Consider the following 20,512-nt stretch of genomic DNA (forward strand, 5'->3'; position numbering starts at 1 on the left):
AACAATAAACAAAAGCGTAGGAAATTTTAAGGAGAGCAGGATAAAGGGATTATTAGGTGGTAGGGAAGAGATAGTTTACAATTTCAAATACAACAGGATAGGCTCACTGAGAAGGAGATGTTTGAGCAAAGGCTCAGGGAAGGTGAGAGAGTGAGTCATGGACATCTGGGGGACGAGTGTCCGAGCAGAGGGAACAGTGGGGTTCCCTGGGCTACTTAAGGAATCATGGTGGTGGCCTGGAACAGAGTGGTCCAGGGGAAGAGTAGGAAGAGGTGAGGCCAGAGAAGTCACAAGGGACCTAGATCACAGAGGACTTTGTAGCCACTGTAAGCTTTGGCTTTCACTCTGAGTGGAAGGGGAGCCATAAGAGGGTCGTAAGCAGAGGAGGGCCGTGATCTGACTTACATTTTCAAAGGATCGCTCTGGCTTCTATGTAGACTGTAGGTGTGGACGAAGGTAGAGGCAGGGAGACTGCCCAGCAGGCTGTTGGAGTCCTCCAGGTGAGACACGAGGATGGCTTGGACCTGGATGGTGGCAGTGGAGGTGTGACAAGTGGGCAGATCTTGCTTATATTTTGTAAATAGAGCCAACAGGATCTCCTGATGTGTCGAGTGTAGAGTAGGACAGAGAGGGATGAGTCAGGATGACTCAGTTTATGAGAAGGGTCTAGGAGGAACAGGCTTATGGAGGAATTTCGGGAGTTCAGTTTTGGGCATGCCAAATCGGAAGTGCTTTTAGACACCCGAATGGAGATCTAGAGTAGGCAAATAAATCTTAGGAGTCTGGAGCTGGAGAAGGAGAGAGCTTGGACACACGTTTAGGAGCCTTTGGCTAGATGGTCCTTAAAACCAGGACAGTAGATGAGGAGTGAGTGTGGACGGAGGAGGGAAGAGCCCCGGGCCTGAGCCCTGGCACACCTTCCCGAGGAGGCTGGTGGGGAGAGGTGGACAGAGCAAAGGGGGCAGAGGGGACGGCCGGGGAGAGTGAGGCGTCCGGGAAGCCTTGGCTGGGGAACGTGAAGAAGACTGGAGGGCACACGTTGGGTGGTGGAAAGCCAGGCAGCTGCTCCAGGAGGCCCAGGAAAGGGGGAATGGGGAATTGGGGGTCGAGGGGACAGATTGCGAGGCCCTGCAGTCCGCAGACACAGAGGCCTGGAGGTTGTTCGATGGTCGTTATCTCTGGGGGGCAGCGATAGGCTTTTCTTTTTCTGCTTTGCACATTTCTGGACTAAGCAGTTTCCTTTCTCTTTCTTTCTCCCTTTCTTTTTTAATGGGCATAAAGCTCTTTTAAAAGCGGGGGGGGGGGGGGGGGGGAGGAAGCCAAAGAAGGTTGAATGTTCTTCTGAGTTCTAATAACGTAGGTGTTCTCAAGAGCAGCAACATCTCTCTGTGACCCCTGGGCTGGACCTCTCCGTAATTGGTGTTAGGTGGTTAAAGAACAGAAGTCTCTTTAGCAGATAGACGGAAAGACGGGACCCAGCCTGCCCAACTAAGGGCTTTGGAAGGAAAAGGAGAGAGTGGGCTTCTGTGAGCAGATGCTGGCTGTGGTGCCGAGAGGCTGCGGCAGCTGACCACGAGCCACGGCTTCTGCCAACGAGCGGCATATGTGACGTCCTAGGATGAATGAGCACAAGGGGGCCGGATTGGCCGCGTGCTGGGGTGAGCTATCAATTCTGATAATGTGGTTGAGGTGGAGCAGGACATCAAGAGCACGAGGTCTAATTTAGTTATCATGAGCCAGGCTCAGTGGGCCTTGTCATATGTGATAAAAGTGCTTCCCAGATTAGCTCTGAGAGGTGGAGGTGATTCCTGGAATGGCTTTCAGCAATTCACAATCCTGGCAGAACATAGGGCCATAATAGTCTGTGACTTTAAAACTAGAGATGTTCTTCTTTACCGGGTTGCATATTCGATTATCTGGTGGATTTGAGGTCTTTCTTCAGTAACCCCCAGAATGACAATGAGGATTTGTGTCTGTTGCTGTATTAACACCTCGATGAGACTACTCGAGGACTGTCACCTCTCTCTTATAGACGAAGTAGGATGGGCAATTAAAGTGGACAGTCCTCAAAGTTCCTCCCAGCCCCACTGTTCCATAATTTTATGGCCAAGAAGAGAAAACCTGTGCCCAGCTGTGTTAAGATCGATGGGCAGGGTCCCTTAGGAGACAGAAGCGTGGTGCAGGTGCGAGAGCGTTGTGCGAGATTGTGAGCTACTGGCCCGTGACATGTGCAGAGAAAGAAGGCATGCGCAGCCTGACTGCTGAAGGGCCACCTGTGGTTAAGTCGCTGCAAAGGAAGCTCTGTAAATGAACACAGGTACCCCAGAAAGCCATACTGGCCCAGCCTGGAAGAGAGAAGTTTGAGGGCTGAACAGCTGCAGCGACTCGAAGAAAAATTAGGCGAAGCCACTGCAGAAATAAAAGAGAGTTGTGGTGGTTTCAGCAGACCGGCCATTGGTCACCCTTAGTGACAGGGAAGAAGAGCCCCCTGTTAGGGGAGCCAGTGGAGGGGCATCAGGGGGAAGCAGAGACCCTCCTTCGAAAGTTGGGGACTATGTAGAATAGTGCAGTGGTAAAGCCACGGTCTGTGGAGCCAGACTGCCCGGGGTCAGATCTGAGCTCTGCTACCTTTCTAGGTGTGCAGCCAGAAGCAAGTAACTTGGCTCTGTAGGCCTCGGTTTTCTTGCCTGTAAAATGGGAGTGAGTACCTATCTCCAGGGCTACCGTGAGGATTAAATCGTTAATATGTGTGAAGCAGTTAGAATGGTATATGTGGCCTACGGCCTCAGAACAGGGTGCTTATTATCATTAATGTTGTTTCCTGAAATGTACTCCCGAATGTCTGAGAAGCAGTGAAGACAAAGCTTTAGGAACCCAAGTCTCTAAGTGGTGTGTAACTTACCAGAGTAAACCATGATAGGCTAATCGTGGGCGAAGCTGCCAAGCTAGATGGGCAAACAGGACTGGAGAGGGGGTGTCAAAGTTTGCGGGGGTAGGGGCGCCTGGGTGGCTCAGTCGGTTGGGCGTCCGACTTCAGCTCAGGTCACGATCTCGCGGTCCGCGAGTTCAAGCCCCGCGTCGGGCTCTGGGCTGATGGCTCAGAGCCTGGAGCCTGCTTCCGATTCTGTGTTTCCCTCTCTCTCTGCCCCTCCCCCGTTCATGCTGTGTCTCTCTCTGTCTCAAAAATGAATAAACGTTAAATAAAAAAAATTTTTTTTTTTTAAAAAAAGTTTGCAGGGGTAAAAGGCAGTGTCCCAGCTGTGGCAGAAGCCCCCAGAAGGAAGGGCGCCTGCTTCTCCTTGGCTGAGCAGATATCTGGGCTCATACTGCCTGGGAGAGGGGCCCCAGAACTGACAACAGGAGGATCACTTGAAGATGTTTCCTTCCTGAGGCCTCTGAGCAAGGGAACCTGAGGCAATGTGTGCACAGGTGCTGCAGGGACAGAGTGGCCCGTCCTGTGACCCATGGGCCACTTGAAGTGAGAGCTTCTAATAGTGCTGGGCCAAGGCTCTGCCCTGGTCTGAGGGGCCCTCGGCAATTCTGGCCCTCAGCCTGGCCTGGTGTAGTGGAATAATGATGATTATATCAGGGTGAAGTTTACAACATTGTTTTCATAGGTCCAAATGTCAGCTATTGGCAGTTTCATAAGGTTCGACCTAATAATAACTAATTCTTAGCACTTTTAATGTAGCAGGCACTAATCTAAATGCTTATTTGTGTTGGGGCGCCTGGGTGGCTCAGTCAGTTAAGTGTCTGACTTTAGCTCAAGTCATGATCTCACAGTTCGTGAGTTTGAGCCCCGAATCAGGCTCAGTGCCGATGGTGCAGAGCCTGCTTGGGATATTCATTCTCTGTCTCTCTCTCTCTTCCCCCCTCTCCGCGCCCCCCGCCCCTTCCCTGTGCAGGCTCACTCTGTCTCTCTCTCTCTCAAAATAAATATATAAACTTTAAAAAATAAATTAGAAAAAAATCTTAAAATAAATAATAAATAAATGCTTATTTGTGTTTAATTCATTCAATCCTTGCAATAGTCCCACAGAGTAGGTCATAATAACTACCCCCATTTTACAAATGAGCAAACTGAGTCACAGCGAGATTAAGTAACTGGCTCAAGGTCACCCAGGGAGTTAGACACCCAGCATCGTGCCCCACACATGGATTGTGCTCTGTTGCCTCTACCTTGGGGCCTGGCCAGACACCTCCTGGGGCATTTGAGCTGAATTCACATAGCAGTACTCCAGGATCCCGGGCAAGGATCTTCGTCCTCCCCCTCCTCCCCCTTTCCCCTCCTCCTTCCAGGGCTTCCTCTGCCCTCTACCACCCCTCACCTTTCATTGATGATTGCTCACAGGCTTTCTTCTCCTGAAGTAAATGTTTAACAAAAGATTGGTTGTTTTAAAACTGAGAAAGAGGGGCGCCTGGGTGGCGCAGTCGGTTAAGCGTCCGACTTCAGCCAGGTCACGATCTCGCGGTCCGTGAGTTCGAGCCCCACGTCAGGCTATGGGCTGATGGCTCAGAGCCTGGAGCCTGTTTCCGATTCTGTGTCTCCCTCTCTCTCTGCCCCTCCCCCGTTCATGCTCTGTCTCTCTCTGTCCCAAAAATAAATAAAACGTTGAAAAAAAAAAATTTAAAAAAAAAACTGAGAAAGAAGTCCTCTAAGGTCCTCCTTTTGGTCTATTCTGGCTCCTGGGTTTTTCTCCTTCCACTGCCAGAAGGGCCTTCAGCCTCCTCATTCCTTTCCATGCCCTCCTTCCCAGGAGGAAACTAAGGCACTTGCCTCTGTGGGAAAGTGGAGTCCGAAAGACCACCACACCTGGAGGCAACAGGGAGTTCTGGGCACTAGTACATGTTGCTGGAACCCGGTTGGGGGGTGGGGGGGGGGGTGTCTGGGCCTCTGTCTGGGAAGTCCTGGAGCTCCGCCCAGGCCCTGAGAGAGCCCCCAGGCTTAGGAGCCACTGGCGCTCTAGGGGCTGAATGTCAGACTCTGGAGGGGCCGGGGAGGAGGGACTCCACTCAAACCAGGGTTTTAAAAAAGTATCCTCTCTCTTTTACTTTGCAATAATTTTTATATTTACAAAATGTTGCAGAAATAGTAGAGTTCCCAAATAGCCTACCCATATCCACTTAATGTTTACATCTTATATTCCATACTGTGATTAACCAACCAGGACGTTCAGGTTGATAAAATATTAGCAATCTACAGACTTTATTTGAATTTGACCAGTCTTCCCATTAATGTCCTTTTCTGGATGAGGATCCAATTCAGGATCCTAATCTGGGACAATTCCTCAGTCTTTGTCTTCCAGGACAAAATTTTCAAAACTCTAGGAGAGTACGGATTCGTTATTTTGTAGACTGTCCTTTAACTTGGGGTTGTCTAATGTTTTCTTATGACGAAACTGAGGGTCATGCCTTTTGGGGAAGAAACCACAGAGGTGATGTCTGTATGAGGAGGTAGCTGGTGTTGGCAGGTCTCATTCCTGCCGCCTTCGATCGCTTGACTCAGGGGGGTCTCCTGAGTCTCTCCCCTGTGAAGTTACTATTTTCCCTTTGGTAATTGGTAAGTATCTTTTGTAGAGACAGTCTGAGACTATGCAATTCTGATGTTTCTCATCATTCTTTCGCCCACTTTTTAACATTCATGAATGGCTCTTGCCTGTAACAGTCATTACTGTGATGTTTGCCTAATTGTGATTTTCTATTTTCACTGCTTCTATATTTATTAATTGCTATTCTAACCTAAGGGAGAGCTGTCCCTTCTCTCCCATTTATGTATTCATGTATCTATTTATATCAGTATAGATTCACAGGTATTTATTTCATGGGTTATCTGACATTGTCATTATTTTGCTGTTCAGGTTGTCCCAGCTTTGGCCCTTGGGTTCTCCTTCAAGTTGCCTCCTATGTCTTTTTGATCCCATCATGTTTACCTTTTTAAAAAATGTTTGTTTGTTTGTTTGTTTGTTTTGAGAGAGCATGAGCCAGAGAGGGGCAGGGGACAAAGAAAGACAGAGAGGGAGAGAGAGAGAGAGTGAGGGAGAGAAAATTTGAGCAGAGGAGAAACAGAGAGAGAGGGAGAGAGAGAGAATCCCAAGCAGGCTCTGAGCTGTCAGCACAGAGCCCAACACAGGGCTGAAACTCATGAACCGTGAGATCATGACCTGAGCCGAAATTAAGAGTTGGAGGCTTAACTGACAGAGCTACCCAGGCACCCCTGATCCCATCATTTTTAAAGCACTTCCTTACTTTCTGGTGCCATGAGATGCTCCCAGCTTATATTTTCTTTGCCTTACCTTGGAATCAACCATTCTCCAAGGAGCCCTGGTTAAGCCAGTTTTTTGCCACTAAAAAATATTCAGAAGTATCATGATAACTTTGGAAATAAGATTGTAGGAAAGCATTTATGTGAAGTTCAAACTTCTGGTGTCAGGTCACTGGTTGTAGACGGAGTATTGACTGAGAAGGAACATGAATCTTCTGGGTGGTGGTTACATATGTAAAAATCGTCCAGCTGTACACTTAAGATTTGCGTAGTTACTGTGTACAAGTTATGCCTCACTGAAAAAAACAAAAAAGATGGACAACGGAGTGCATGATAGGACAAGAGCACGTGGTTCAGTTTGCTGCAAGGTCACCATTGAAAGGTGAAAGTGCAATAACACGAAATACAACTAAATACAACCAATACACTCAAATCTCCATACTAAGTAGACAGTTGACTGTGTAAAAATCACCCAAAACAAAATGGGTAAATGAGTCCTTTCTCACATAGGAATCTTGGTATCGAGTGAGGATCTTGATGTTATTTGCATCGTGGGGGCTAGAAGGGCAAAGGGTGACCCTAGGATTCAGGGCTGCTGGCTGTAGGGGTAGTGGCCGTGCTAGAGGCTGTGTGATGCCGACCGAGGGTGTTGGGGATGAGAGCAGTGACGGTGGGAAACTGTGGCAAAGGGGAAGCTTCAGTGGTGGTCAGAGAGAGAGTGAGATCTGCCTTGGATGTGAGCGCCCTAGTCAGAACCGGCAGGTCTCCTATGTGGCTGTGCACCTGCTGAGGGAGGGATTGGGGCTTCTCTCCCCAGCCGTGAGCCTAGAGAGAGTTCTGTCTGCCCAAGAGTTCTGTCTGCCTGTCCGCATCTCTTGTAGCTGCCATAGGCACTTGAAGGAGAAGGTGAGCAGAGGGGACTGTCTGGGGACCTAGACTGAGCAGGTAAGAGCTGGGAGGCCTGCTGTCCCACTCAGCCCTTCCCAGCGCCTGCCCCTGGCCCGCACTTTGCTGGGGGCCATCTCCCTGGCGGTGAGGAGCAGCCCTGCCAGGGTAAGAGGTTGAGGGGTGGGGGGAGGGAAGAGGCAGAGAGAAGGCAGTGTGGCCGGAGTGTCACAGGGTGAGGGGTGGTGTCGCAAGACCTGATTGTGGAGAAGCCTGTGGAGAGATTGGGCTTGACCCTAAATTGGGGGGGAACTTTCACCCCCATCCCTTGTTGGACCGACAGCCTCCGTCCTAAAGCCCGGCCAGGGATGTCTGGGCCTTGACCCGTGCTGCTAGCTCTTTGGAGATGGAATGAAGAGGGGTGCCTTGGTCCCACCCCACAAGGCCGGCAGAGTGAACTAGGGAGTCACAGGGGTGTACACGCCACTGTGAAGTGACAGAATCATAGCAGTGACAGTGGACGCTCCCGCCCTCTGGCCAAGGCTGAACCTGGCACGTTAAGTGAGCCTGGAGAGCCACGGAATTTGGTCGCTGGAAGACATCTTTATTCCTGACACCCAGTGGCAGAAACACCATCAGGGCAGGCTGTGGGCGTCAGACTCTGGGGGAGACTTCCCAGAGCAGGCGCGTGTCAAACCCAGAAGGACAGGAGATGGTTGAGCGAGTTCTGTGCGTGAGGGAACGTGGGCCGGTGCACCACCCCATCATCACAACCAAAACCAAAGGAGTTGCCGGGGCGAAGGAGTGGAGCACCTCAAAAATCGGAACTTCAGTGTGCATTGGAAGGATATGAGCTATGCTGAAATGTGGGTATTCGGGAAAAACCGTGTGCAGAGCACTCGTGCAGGCCCGCGGTGGTTCCCAGTGGTGGGGGCAGCTCCCTGGAGAACCGGAGGTGAGTAACATCGTCTCTGAGCACTCTGGGGACACCTGGTAACTATGGACAAAGAGGACAAGTAGGTTCCCAGCAGCGGTGGCGTGCGCAGGACCTTTGATCTGATTTGCTCCGTCAGCGTCGGTGACCTGGAGCAGCCAGCGACGCTAGAAGAAGTGATTGTAGTAGAGCAAGTCCAGGTTCCGGGGAGCGACCCTGAGGACACAGTGGCCGTGGCCTTCACACCCCCCCTCCATACTGCAGCACGGCCACCCTTACTGGCCTGTCCATCACGGTCAAGCTTTTGTGATCCCTACCCCAGCTTTTCCCGACGGACGTACACTTTACACCGGGGTTTCGTTCCTTGGAGCTCGCGGTGTGCAAGCGACAAGAGCTGGGTGGCGGCTACCCTGGAGAACACCCATCTGCCGGGGGGGTTGTAAACCGGTGACTTGTGGCCAGCTCCTGAGCCTGGCGGCGTCTGGCCTCCAGCCCCACCCAGGGTGAGCTCCTGGCTTTGTTTTCTTGGATCACTGATGATGAGAAACTAACATTTTGTATTTTGTAATAAACTCGTAATTTATATTAAAAAAAGAAAGAAAATTTGTACTGAATGAAGTAACCCACAGGAAGCCTGAAAACTGTTCCACTGTGAATAACATATCTGGGAAAAGTGTATGTGCCTGAGTCAGAGAGAACAGGCACCTGAGTGAATGCCTGCTCCCTCGTCCCACAGTCTAAACAGTCATCTCAGGAAAAGCAGCATCTGTGAGAGCCCAGAAGGGCATGGGACCCCACAAGATGTCAGGGCCAACAAGGCCTCAGAGGGCTCAGAACTGATTTTGAGAAGCACCCCGCAGAGGACTCTGAGAACTAATAATCAAAATTCCTTTACATAAAATGGGGACCGGCAAGGGAGTCAGTGGGGCCAGCGGATGCCTCTAAAGCAAGGTGGCAGCTGATCCCAGAATCCCGTGCCTCCATCCTACAGAAGAACACCTTGGTGAGACTCCTATTCTGAAAGCGTCTTTTGTAGGAGGTAGGTCAGAGTTGTTCAGTTCAGTAGTGCTAAGCCTATAAGATGCTCGCGGCCTAAATAGAAACTAAATGCAAATAAATGCCTTGAATCAGATGGCATCCACCCACCACTTCTGCAGGAACTCAAGGGTAGGATTTTGGAGCATTGGCCAGTGCAGGCCTCATCTTTACAGACATCCAGTGAGTTGTCGGTGTGAATCCTGCCCAGAAGAAGGGTTCAGAGGGAGCCCTGGGAACTGAAGATCTTTCACCCACAGCAAGCTGGCGTGAGAAAGGGCACGATCCCTAGACACAACACAAGCCATTGAAGAACTCAACCCGGCCTTCTCTGATGGGAAAGTTGCTAAACACACTTTGGGAGAAAACCAGTGAATAAGTTTGACTCTCAGAAAGTTTACATACAAGGACATGGTTTTGAAAATTTTTATTGTAACCAGGGGAATTGGTTTGCTAACTCACTGATTCTCAGAACGGGGGATTTGTTTTAAAGAACTGCTTATTTGACTAGGAAAATATTTTTACATGCCTGAGTACACTTTACATTTGCAAAGGATGTTCCAATATTGCTAAGTGATTCTATACACAGTATCTTATTTAATAGTGTATGTTTTATGGGGTCTTTAAGTTCTTTTGCTGCTAATTGCTACACATCCTATCTTTGGTTGTGCTTGGCTCTAATCACTGAGTAAAATCAAGCAACTGTTCCTCATTTCCTTCAAACGGCGTCTGCCATGACTTCCTTTCTTTCGGTTCCTTCTACGTTATGCCCCATTTCTCTTCTTACTCCAGGGCAAGCGCTGAAATATATAGTGGTCATGAGCACAGGCTCTAGAGCCAGATTGCCTGCGTTCAAATTCCAGCCCAGTACCACTCTGTGCCCCGGGGCAAATTCCTTAATCTCTGTGCCTCAATTTCCTCATCTGTAAGGTGGAGATAATATTATGTATCTCATGGAGTTGGTGGGAAGATTAAATGAGTTAATACAGAGTACACGTAAAGCGTGTAGAGCCCCATCTGGTGTGTAGTAAGTGCTCAATAAATGGTAGCTGTCACTATGATGATTATTCTTGGTGTTCTTGCTCTCCACTTCTTCCATCTATTGGACATCCTCTAAGAGGTTTCCCCTATACCTTTTCCTTACAGGGTCTCTTTGGCTATAACCTCTATCCCTTCTCCTTTGACCCCCTTATCTAATTGTTGCCTCCCCCCTACCCACCATGGCACTAATTTCTTTTCTGCCATATTCCTTTTCCTTTAGGATCTGTGGATTCTCAGCTGGTATCTAGGTCAGGTTGTTTTCTGCTATTTTAGCCACTTCCAACTTTTCTTTGGTCCCTTCCCATTAATTTGGAACTCCTCACTGCTGCTTGCCTCATAAGCTGTCTTCTCATGGCTGCAGAGTTTCATCTGACTGCCTGTCATGCTTAGTGCTCCTGTGGGCTGGCTTTGTAACAAATCTTCAGTTATTCCCTGCTCCAACTTTGTCTCTTCCCTATCATTAGATAAAAGCCCCTGACTTGTGATTAACATCTTCTTCCCCCAGCCATTTGGTTTCTGCTTCTTTTCTATTCAGATGTATCAATGCGTTGGGCAGGGTTTCCCACTGTTGCAGCACTGTGCGAAGGGATGCAGTTCCTAGACATAGCCACTAGGTGGCAGAGTGCTCCCTCGCGATGCCTTACTGCCCAGGGGGCATCCGGGGACGTTAACTTGTGCAGTGTTAGAATTATTTCAGGGTTTACCGGAGGTTTCTAGCAAGGTTAGAGGCATTGGAAATTATGGGTAGATTCTATCCCAGCAAAGAATATTCCCATCTAGAAGTATTACTCTTTTGTCGTTTATCAATTGTGCACGGGTTGTAATCATTATAAAAAAAAATCAGAGGGGCGCCTGGGTGGCGCAGTCGGTTAAGCGTCCGACTTCAGCCAGGTCACGATCTCGCGGTCACGATCTCGCGGTCCGTGAGTTCGAGCCCCGCGTCGGGCTCTGGGCTGATGGCTCAGAGCCTGGAGCCTGTTTCTGATTCTGTGTCTCCCTCTCTCTCTGCCCCTCCCCCGTTCATGCTCTGTCTCTCTCTGTTCCAAAAATAAATAAACGTTGAAAAAAAAAAAAATCAGAAACACCAATAAGCAAAAAGAAAAGAGAACTAGATACCTGAAGTTGTGCCACACAAAGGTGCTTTATTTTCTTCCAGATGTTTCCCCACACAGATCTCCACAAATACGTACTGTGTGTATATAGCCATTAATGCAACCATTTTATAACTTGTTTTGTGACCTCTTTTTATCACTTTGCAAAATATGGTGGATGTCCTATCATGGCAAAAACTGTAAATTCCGCCATGTTTATATCTTTTACACATCACATGAGTACATGCTCATACACAAACTGCGAAAACATTAAAATAAATTGGCTACAAGCTATTTTTATTTTATAGATTTCTCTTAGTTTATGTAATGAAAGGTCTCTCTCTGTGTAACATCTAGGGGTTTCCTTCCTTGGGATCTCACCATGAGGCCGGCATCCCAAATATGCTTTTATTCCTGTAGAGCTTTTTAATCCCCCTAGAGGTAAGCCCACACCTGATTGCCCACTGGAATCATTGGGAAAGTGTGGTTACCAGGTCCCATCCCAGGGCTTTAGAATAAAAAAACTCCAGGGATGAGGCTTGGGCTCAGGTTTTTCTAAGAGGTCCTGCAGTTGATTCAGGTTTTGCAGCTTGGTTGGAACTGCCTGGCTGTGATGACAGGACAAACCCAAGGGTTTTTGTTGAGGCTCCCAAGTTCCCAGAGTCTGCTTGCTAATATTCCGGATGAGGCTAACCAAGTACCATTCCTTCAGCTCCCCTTCCATGGAAGGCAGGGGTTGGTTCTGAGTCAATGAAATGTGTCCTCAAGAAAAAGGATAACAATTTGACCTCACCCAGCAAGCTGATTGAAAATGGGACTGAAATTCTATAATGACAAAAGCAATTTGAACCAAAATGAAGAAGGAGAAGAAGGGAAGGAAGGAAGGAAGGAAGGAAGGAAGGAAGGAAGGAAGGAAGGAAGGAAGGAAGGAAAAGGAAAGCAAGAAAAAAGTTTTCCAATGAATAAATTAAGTTAAAAATTGAATGTTAATATTAATATGGATACTTGGGTGTTAAACTTACCTCTGAAGGAAAGTATAATAAGAATTCTTGTTGACTGTGGTGTGAATCAAGAGAAGGGCAAGCTTGGGGCGCCTGGGTGGCGCAGTCGGTTAAGCGTCCGACTTCAGCCAGGTCACGATCTCGCGGTCCGTGAGTTCGAGCCCCGCGTCGGGCTCTGGGCTGATGGCTCAGAGCCTGGAGCCTGTTTCCGATTCTGTGTCTCCCTCTCTCTCTGCCCCTCCCCCGTTCGTGCTCTGTCTCTCTCTGTCCCAAAGATAAATAAACGTTGAAAAAAAAGAGAAGGGCAAGCTACAAGAGTAAACACTTTCATTTAGGGTCTAAGTTTAGAAGTCAGGAGATCCCAGGGCACCTGGGTGGCTTAGTCAGTTAAGCGTCTGATTGTTGATCTCAGCTCACGGCTTGTGAGTTCAAGCCCCGCCTCCGGCTCTGTGCTGATGCTGTGGAGCCTGCTTGGAATTCTGTCTCTCCTTCTCTCTGACCGTCACCTACTTGTGTGTTCTCTCTCTCTCTCTCTCAAAATAAAATTTAAATACACACACACACACACACGAATTTAAAAGAAAGAAAAAAAAAAGTCGGGACCCCTAGACATGAATGGAAAAAAATTTTCAGTTTCATTTTCGGTAACCCCAAATTCAAAGTTGGCATTTCCTACATTAAAAAATGTAACCAGGAAAGCACAGTAATATTAGTGGTACCTTCCTTTGTCACTAACTGCAGGTATTTTCATATCATATTAAGTTGTTACAGATATCTGAAAACATTATGTTCATTGCTACTTTGAAATAGTGATAATTATTTAATCTGCCATTAGATCCTGTTACAGAATATATTAATAAAGTACATATACAGCAGTATCATAAATTTGTTTAAAAATATTTTGATAACTTTCAATTTAACGGGCCTCCTTCATGGTACTGTGTATCTAATTTTATGTATTTAAAAAATCATAATTCTAAGAAGGGATCCATAGGCTTCTCCAGATAGCCAAAGAGTCTGAGGTATAGAAAAGGTGAGGACCTCTATGGTAGAGAATCTGCCCAAATTAGAATAAAAGACTCCCTGAGGGGCACCTGGGTGGCTCAGTTGGTTAAGCCTTGACTTCGGCTCAGGTCATGATCCCACAGTTTGTGACTTTGAGCCCTGCATTGGGCTCTGTGCTGACAATTCAGAGCGTGGAGCCTGCTTCAGATTCTGTGTCTCCCCCTCAGGTCATGATCCCACAGTTTGTGACTTTGAGCCCTGCACTGGGCTCTGTGCTGACAATTCAGAGCGTGGAGCCTGCTTCAGATTCTGTGTCTCCCCCTCTCTCTGCCCCTCTCCTGCTTGTGCTCTCTTCCTGTCTCTCAAAAATAAATAAACATTAAAAAAAAAAATAAAAAGAAAGAAAGAAAGAAAGACCTAGAAGAGAGGCCAAGACATCCAGGGAGAATCGTTAACCATGAGAAAAGCGCACTCCAGAGACATTAGGTCAGCTAATAGTGTATTTAAACGCAACATTAGCATCTGGGTGGGTTGAGTGAAAATCATTAACTGGTTGAGTAAGCTGTCTGGTGGAATGAATTTCGGTAACAACGATGGGATAGTAGAGGGTGGCTAACCTAACAGGGTTTGGGGAAGAGAGAAGGAAGTTGATGGCAACCAGGATGGGGGTTGGGGAGGAGGGTTGAACATATGTAGAGAAGCATATAGGCTGATTCCTTTCTCAGTGTGTTCATCCTGTGCATTCACCATACCATGTTGACTTAAGGCTTTGAGCTCTCTTCTCAGGCTTGGAAATCTCAGGGAAAAGGGTTATGATTAGAGAACTTTGTTTAGTAAGAGTACTCAGTGCTGGTGGAGATCTACAGAAATGAGCATTTTTCTGGAATGCATTTTCTGAATGAGCGTTAAATACCTTTTAAATGTTCATGTTCTTTGACAGTAATTTCAATCCTAGGAAGTCAGCCCATGGAAATAATCTAAAATATGGCTCTATGCACAAGGCTATTCATTGTAATTTCATTATAGTGAAAAACCAGAAATAATTAAGTACTCAGAACAGGAAGATGTAAAGTAAATTTGGTGCATCTGCATCGTGAGAAATTCTTTAGCCATGAAAATATTTACAAGGAGTTTTTAATATCAAAGGAAATGCTTATGACAAATGCTAAATAGATTCAAAATTATGTAGATAAAATGTTTCAACTATGGAAAGTGTGCAGAAAAAGGAGTGGAAGGAAATATGCCAAAGTGTTTAAAAGTGACGTCCTTTTGGGGCTCTTGGCTGGCTCAGCCAGTGGAGCGTATGACTCTTGATCTTGGCGAGAGAGAGAGAGAGAGAGAGAGATTGGGGTCATGAGTTCAAGCCCCACATTGGGTGTAGAGTTTACTTAAAATCTGTTTTAAGTTTATTTATTTATTTTGAGAGAGAGAGAGAGCACAAGCAGAGGAGGGGCAAAGAGAGAGAGGGAGAGAGAGAATCCCAAGCAGGTTCCTCACCGTCAGCGCAGAGCCTGATGCGGGGCTCGAACTCACAAACTGCGAAATCATGACCTGAGCCTAAACCAAGAGTCAGACACTTAACCGACTGAGCCACCCAGATGCCCCAATAAATAAATATTTTATTTATTTTATTTTATTTTAATTTATGTTTATTATTTTGAGAGAGAGAGACAGGGCATGAATGGGGGAGAGGGAGCAGAAGGAGAGGGAGACACAGAACCTGAAGCAGGCTCCAGGCTTCGAGCTGTCAGCACAGAGCCCGATGCGGGGCTTGAACCCACAAAGCGGGAGATCATGACCTGAGTCAAAGTCAATACTTAACCGACTGAGCCACCCAGGCGCCCCTGCCCCCATAAATAAATATTTTAACAAAAAAAGTGGCTTCATCTTGGTTATGAAATTACGGGTGATTTATTTTCTGCTTTTTTACTTTTTACTAAACAAAACTACCACAGAACACGTATTACTAAAGAGAAAAAGTTCTATCACCCGAGTAATGCATCAACACTTTATTGTGAAAATTGAAAACACAGAGCCCAAAAGATACAGAAGTATAATGGGAAAAAAGTGAAGGTCTCATCCCTGAAGGTAACTACTGTTGTTTACCACCTCACCTTCTAAATTTTTTGTATACGTATGTGCATATACAAATATATTGTGTTTTCTCATTTACCTAAGTGGGATCATCCTGTATTTTTCTACAACTTACTTTTCTTTGGTACTTGTAAAATTGTCTTTGTTATCTTTCCACCTCCGTGCACCTAGTGCGACTTCATTTGTCCCGTGTCGCTGCCGTGTGTTTCACGATGTGGATGACCACTGTTTATCCAGCGATTGATTCCCCACTGTTTGAAGCAGTGGTGCATGCCGGGAAGACCCTCCTGCCAGACTGTGAATATTTCCCTAGGACAGGATACAGGGGTGGAGTTGCTGGATCAAAGACCATGTGCATTTCTGATTTTGATAGCTACAGCCTGTCTTTGTTAAGATGATATAAGCTTGTCCCCTGTAACCAAGACCCTAGAATAGCAGTGGCTTAAAACCAGACCGTTGTTTACTTCTCCACCGTTCACAGTCTTTCAGCATAAGCAGTCGAGGGCTGACATCCCGGCTCCAGTGTGGCAGGGACTCAGATGTCTTCTGTCTTCTCGCTCTGCCGTCTTCAACGCATGGCTGTAATCTAATGGTCTGAGATGACTGTTCCCCTCCTCCACTCACACCCACTTTCTGGGAAGTGGGGAGGGAGAGGTTTAGGGCAGAACCAAGAACATACACTGTCCCAGAACGGGGCTCTTAAACAGTGATGTGCCACAGGCAGCTTTGTGCACAGCTAAGTTTCTGTTTCTAAAGGAAGAAATCTCGTAAAAGATATGCAAGACCTTTCCACTAAAAACTACAAAACATTGCTGGGTGTTCAGAGCAGCTAAAAGCAAGAGTACTCACCGCATGTGTGTTGGGCCATAGGCACTCTGCCTGTTACCTATTCATATTACTCACCTGTTTCTCTATTTGGTGGTTTTCTTACTTCTCAGTGATTTGTAGGCACCCTTTTTGGTTATAGATATTAACCTTTTGTCTTTTATAGGTGTTACAAATATTTTCTTATAGTCAGTTTCTTTGTTTTTTATTAATTTTATTTTTTTTAGTTTACATCCAAATTAGTTAGCATATAACTTATAGTCAGTCTCTTAGATTTTAACTTGGTTTTCGGCACCTTTTGACATTTTGAAGTTGTATGTAATCGAGTCTGCCAGTCTTCTTGTGTCTCTGGGTTTTGTCTTGCTACTATCACTTTTATAATCAGAAAAATAAGACTATGCAGTTGATGGGGCACCGAGGTGGTTCATTGGGTTAAATGTCTGACTCTTGATTTCAACTCAGGTCACGATCTCACAGTTTATGAGAGTAAGCCCTGAATCTGGCTCTGTACTGACAGCATGGAGCCTGCTTAGGATTCTCTGTCCTTCTCTCTTTTGCCCCTCCCGCTGTCTGTCTGTCTGTCTCTCTCTCTCTCAAAATAAATAAATGAAATTTTAAAAAAGAAGAAGAAGAATATCCAGTTCAAAAAGAGATACAGGGGTGCCTGGCTGGCCTGGTTGGAAGACCATGTGACTCTTGATCTCGGGGTTGTGGGTTCGAGCCCCACATTGGGTGTAGAGATTATTTAAGAATAAATAAGTAAATCAACTTAAAAAAAAGAGAAAGAAAACCAACATGAAGCAGCAGCAACAACATGGGTAAATAAATTACAGAGAAAACCTCACATTCGCTTTTTATTCTGTTATCCTCTTTAATAGGGTGTCTCTATGGGAACTGTTAGAGGGACCTGGGCTTTGAGAACTGAATGGGATTGAGGTAGGCAGAGGGGAAAAGGAAAGGCATTCCAAGTGAAAGGAACCAAGTAAACTAAACCACGGAGGCACAGATAAATCTGGCTGAAATGGGCCTAGCTGGAGGAGGCATGTATACTGGGATAGTAGGAAATGAGCTGGACCGGTAGGTTGAGGACAGGACAGTCTTTGGAGAACAAGGAAGAAGCTAAATATAGTGATTACAAGTGAACACTCGATTAGGAGAAATATGTCAAATGCATAAGGTTATGCATTTATGAATATGAATAAATGAGGATTTTTTCAAATAAATGTTATTTTTAAAGGAAGCAAATTAAGTATCTAACAAAAGGTAAATGGTTGAGTACATTTGGATATAGCTACATACTAACCCTGAGAATAGTCAGTTTTGAAGGCTGCATGGAAAGACACTAAAATTCTAGAGAAAGAAGATGATTAAAAAGCATAAAATCATAATTATGATTACAGCTGTTTAAAGAAATATGCGTGTGAGAAAAAGACTGAAAAGCAGTACTTGGAAATGAAGAGAGTATGTTTGGATGATGAGGGAGATTATTTTTCTCTTTTAAATATCCTTATTTGTCAGTGTCGTTCTCTGTTTATAGTATTGTTCAAAGAGGCAGGTGCTAGTGGATATCGGAAAATTAGCAGAGGCTTTTCAGGGCTTTCTGAAGGTGAACTGGGGGGCCGGGAGATGTGTGCTGCTCTGGAGGAGGGAGCCCGACCTTGTGGGATGTGTGTGATCCAGGAGGAAGGGACCCCGTCCCAGGGCCTGCTGGTCCCCTGGTCTGTAGTCCCGGGATGATAAAAACATCTTTCTTGCATTCCAGGGTCTCCTGATGCTGCTACAAAACCTACCTACGATCCATTGGGGCAACGAAGAGATTGGGCTACTGCTCGCCGAGGCGTACAGACTGAAGTACATGTTTGCCGATGCCCCCAATCACTACCGCCGATAGGTGCTGTCTCCCCAGGGGGGACCCAGACTGTCCCCATCTCTGATGGCAATCTGATCACTGTGGCCACTGTGCGAGCCGTGGACTCAGGCCAGGAACCACTCCTGCTGTAAAAAGCTCACATCCGCCGCCCAGGTCTTAACTCTTTGGCGTGCCTGTCCACCACTCCATGTCTCTGGATATGTTTCTTGGACCACTATCAGTATTCCATGACATGTGGATGGGCCCAGCTCTGGGAGAGGACAGGAAAGGAGGTACAGGGTTGTCTGCCCCTTTAAAAGAAACTGGACAGAAGAAGGGGAAGGCTCAGGGTCTCAACTCACATTGTCCCTACATGGACGGACTGTCTCTTGCCTCCCGGCCCCAACTGATGCCGTTGCTTTTTGTGACATGGTTTCATTTGATCACAGGTCAAAAAACGCCTTATGTTTTCAAAAGACTCCTGGCCCCTCCCCCCTCCCTCCCTCCCTGGTTCCTAGCCCTTCCCCCTCTGCCCTCGTGTGAGCCGGTGAGGGGCAGTTTTAGACTGTTGTTCTCAGATAGAGGAGGCACTGATGCTTATAACTCTGGGAAGAGGCCTACACCCAAGGGCTAGGAATTTTAGTTTTCCTTTTCTCACCAGATGTCTGTATGTGTGCCTGCGTTCGTGTGTGTACGTGGGTATCCACACCCCTTGGCATTTAGTTACGTGTCCGGATTCATGTGTCCAGACCAGCCCTGTCACGACCCGCTGGGAAGGGCCCCCCGGTGACCAAGTATATAAGCATCCCTTGAGAAGGATCAGGGCAGGGGGAGGGAGAAGGGGCTTTTTACCTCTCCAAACCCTTTTTCCATGATGACCCACTCCAAGATATTATGTGTAAATTGTGTTATTATGTATATGGGTAAAGATGTACAAATATACGTCCTCTTTGTAGCAGATATGATTTTATATTTATAATGTGCATCAACATGTGAAAGCAATCTAGGTCACTAGCACAGATGACGTCGCCAGGCAGGTGGGCCCAGCGCCTCCAGGTCGGTTTCTGGGCGCCCCCCTGTGAGGGAGCGGGTGGGCGTCTGCCAGAGCAAGTGGCGCTGAGCAGATGGAGCTGCTTTGACAACCAGCGGTGGCCGTCCCCAGCATCAGCGGCTGAGTTTTTCTGTCTCCCCCTCTCCCCACCCCTCCCCGGGTCTTTGTGGAGCGTCAGCCCCACTCCTTCCCCCTGTTGGGCAGACAGAGCCCCCCTGCCCCCCACCCCTCACCCCTAGCCACCTCCCAGAGAGCATGTTTTCAGCCCTTCCCTTTCCCCAGGATGCTGGGGGAGAGCTTTTGTTTTTCCGTTTTAAGTCAGCGTTGTATTCAAGACAGAAGCTGTGACTGACTCATCAGTGCCAAGGAAAGGGGTTTCCTGTGTCTCCCTGGGGTTGAGGGCTCTTCTCCGAGAGAAGCGTCCAGCGTCCCCCACTGTCACCACCATACCCCACACCGCTCATGAGATGCGTGAGGCGTGTTTGATTTCTAGAGTTCCATAGTGGAGAGGCGGGGGGATGGTGGCAAGGAGCCGTCGTCCTCTTGGGAAGCCGGTCAGTGTCCCCAGTGGGTGACGCCCTTGAGTTTCCGCCAGTGAAGCTCCACCACGCTGGCGTGTTACATTTCTCATCTGGAGCTGTTTCTCAGGCATTCTTCCCAACCTTCTCCTGTTCCCCTTCAGTGTGCCTCAATAGTCTCCTTCACAGAGCAAGAGGGCGGTGACCCTCCCTCAAGCGGACTAATTAAAGAAAGACACTTGTGTTCCCAAGTGGTGGTTTTATTTTTTTAGTTTTTATGTTTGTATGGAAATTGTGGATAAAGTGAAAGAACTGTAAATAAATAGTGTATTTCCTCCTCCACTGCTGATTTTTCTCCCATGGATTTGTGTAACCTGGAACCTAAGGCGTGCCCTTTGGTCAGGTTTTTCTTGCTGACGCCAGTAAGGGTGGGGGACACATTTTCCGGAGGGCAAGCCGGGGATCGACAGAGAGTCAGAAGGCGGTCTCGGAGGGTGGCGCATCGACTCTGTGCTGGATACTGTGGAAAATACAAAACTGAGCCACGTGGTACCTAACCACTGACATTTACAGAGCACCTCGCCATACGCCAAGTGCTGGGAGAAACACTTGGATGGTTTCCTCACCCAGAACTTCTCCCTGGATTCATTCGAGAGTGTTGCTTGGTTTCAGCAATTAGGAGCTGTCTTAGGGTCAAATGCAGCAACACGCTACGGGAACCCAGACGTAACGGTGGCTTACACACCAAGGGAGCATACCTTCTGCCTCACGGCAAAGTCCAAAAGTAGACCACCCAGGGCTAGGATGATGGGTCTGTTTCACAGAGTCTTTAGGAATCTGGACTCCGCCTCGCGGTCTTCACCGGGGAAGATGGGGCTGCCACGCCAGCCACTGCATCCACTTTCCAAGCAACAGGATGGA

At 47.3% G+C, this 20,512-nt stretch overlaps 1 protein-coding gene and 1 long non-coding RNA gene across 4 annotated transcripts in view; one reads left to right on the top strand and one right to left on the bottom strand.

The window, feature by feature from the left end:
• TBC1D22B (TBC1 domain family member 22B) overlaps positions 1–19,933 on the top strand; it is an 82,150-nt gene extending 62,217 nt beyond the window's left edge. For 2 of the 3 annotated variants that reach the window (XM_045498034.1, XM_045498033.1), the window contains exon 13: positions 17,936–19,933. In XM_045498034.1, coding sequence (XP_045353990.1) covers positions 17,936–18,064 — 129 coding nt within the window. In that variant the 3' untranslated portion in view covers positions 18,065–19,933. Of the gene's footprint in view, positions 1–437; positions 501–17,935 lie in introns of all 3 variants that reach the window. The other variant, XM_045498032.1, reaches the window with a different exon arrangement.
• Positions 19,836–20,512, bottom strand: LOC123608310. The gene is made up of 2 exons (XR_006717186.1): positions 20,350–20,512; positions 19,836–20,111 (listed from the first exon to the last, which is right to left on the bottom strand). It is a non-coding gene; the product is annotated as an uncharacterized LOC123608310 (long non-coding RNA).

The sequence above is a fragment of the Leopardus geoffroyi genome, chromosome B2 (assembly GCF_018350155.1).
Source record: "Leopardus geoffroyi isolate Oge1 chromosome B2, O.geoffroyi_Oge1_pat1.0, whole genome shotgun sequence".
Lineage (NCBI taxonomy): Eukaryota > Metazoa > Chordata > Mammalia > Carnivora > Felidae > Leopardus > Leopardus geoffroyi.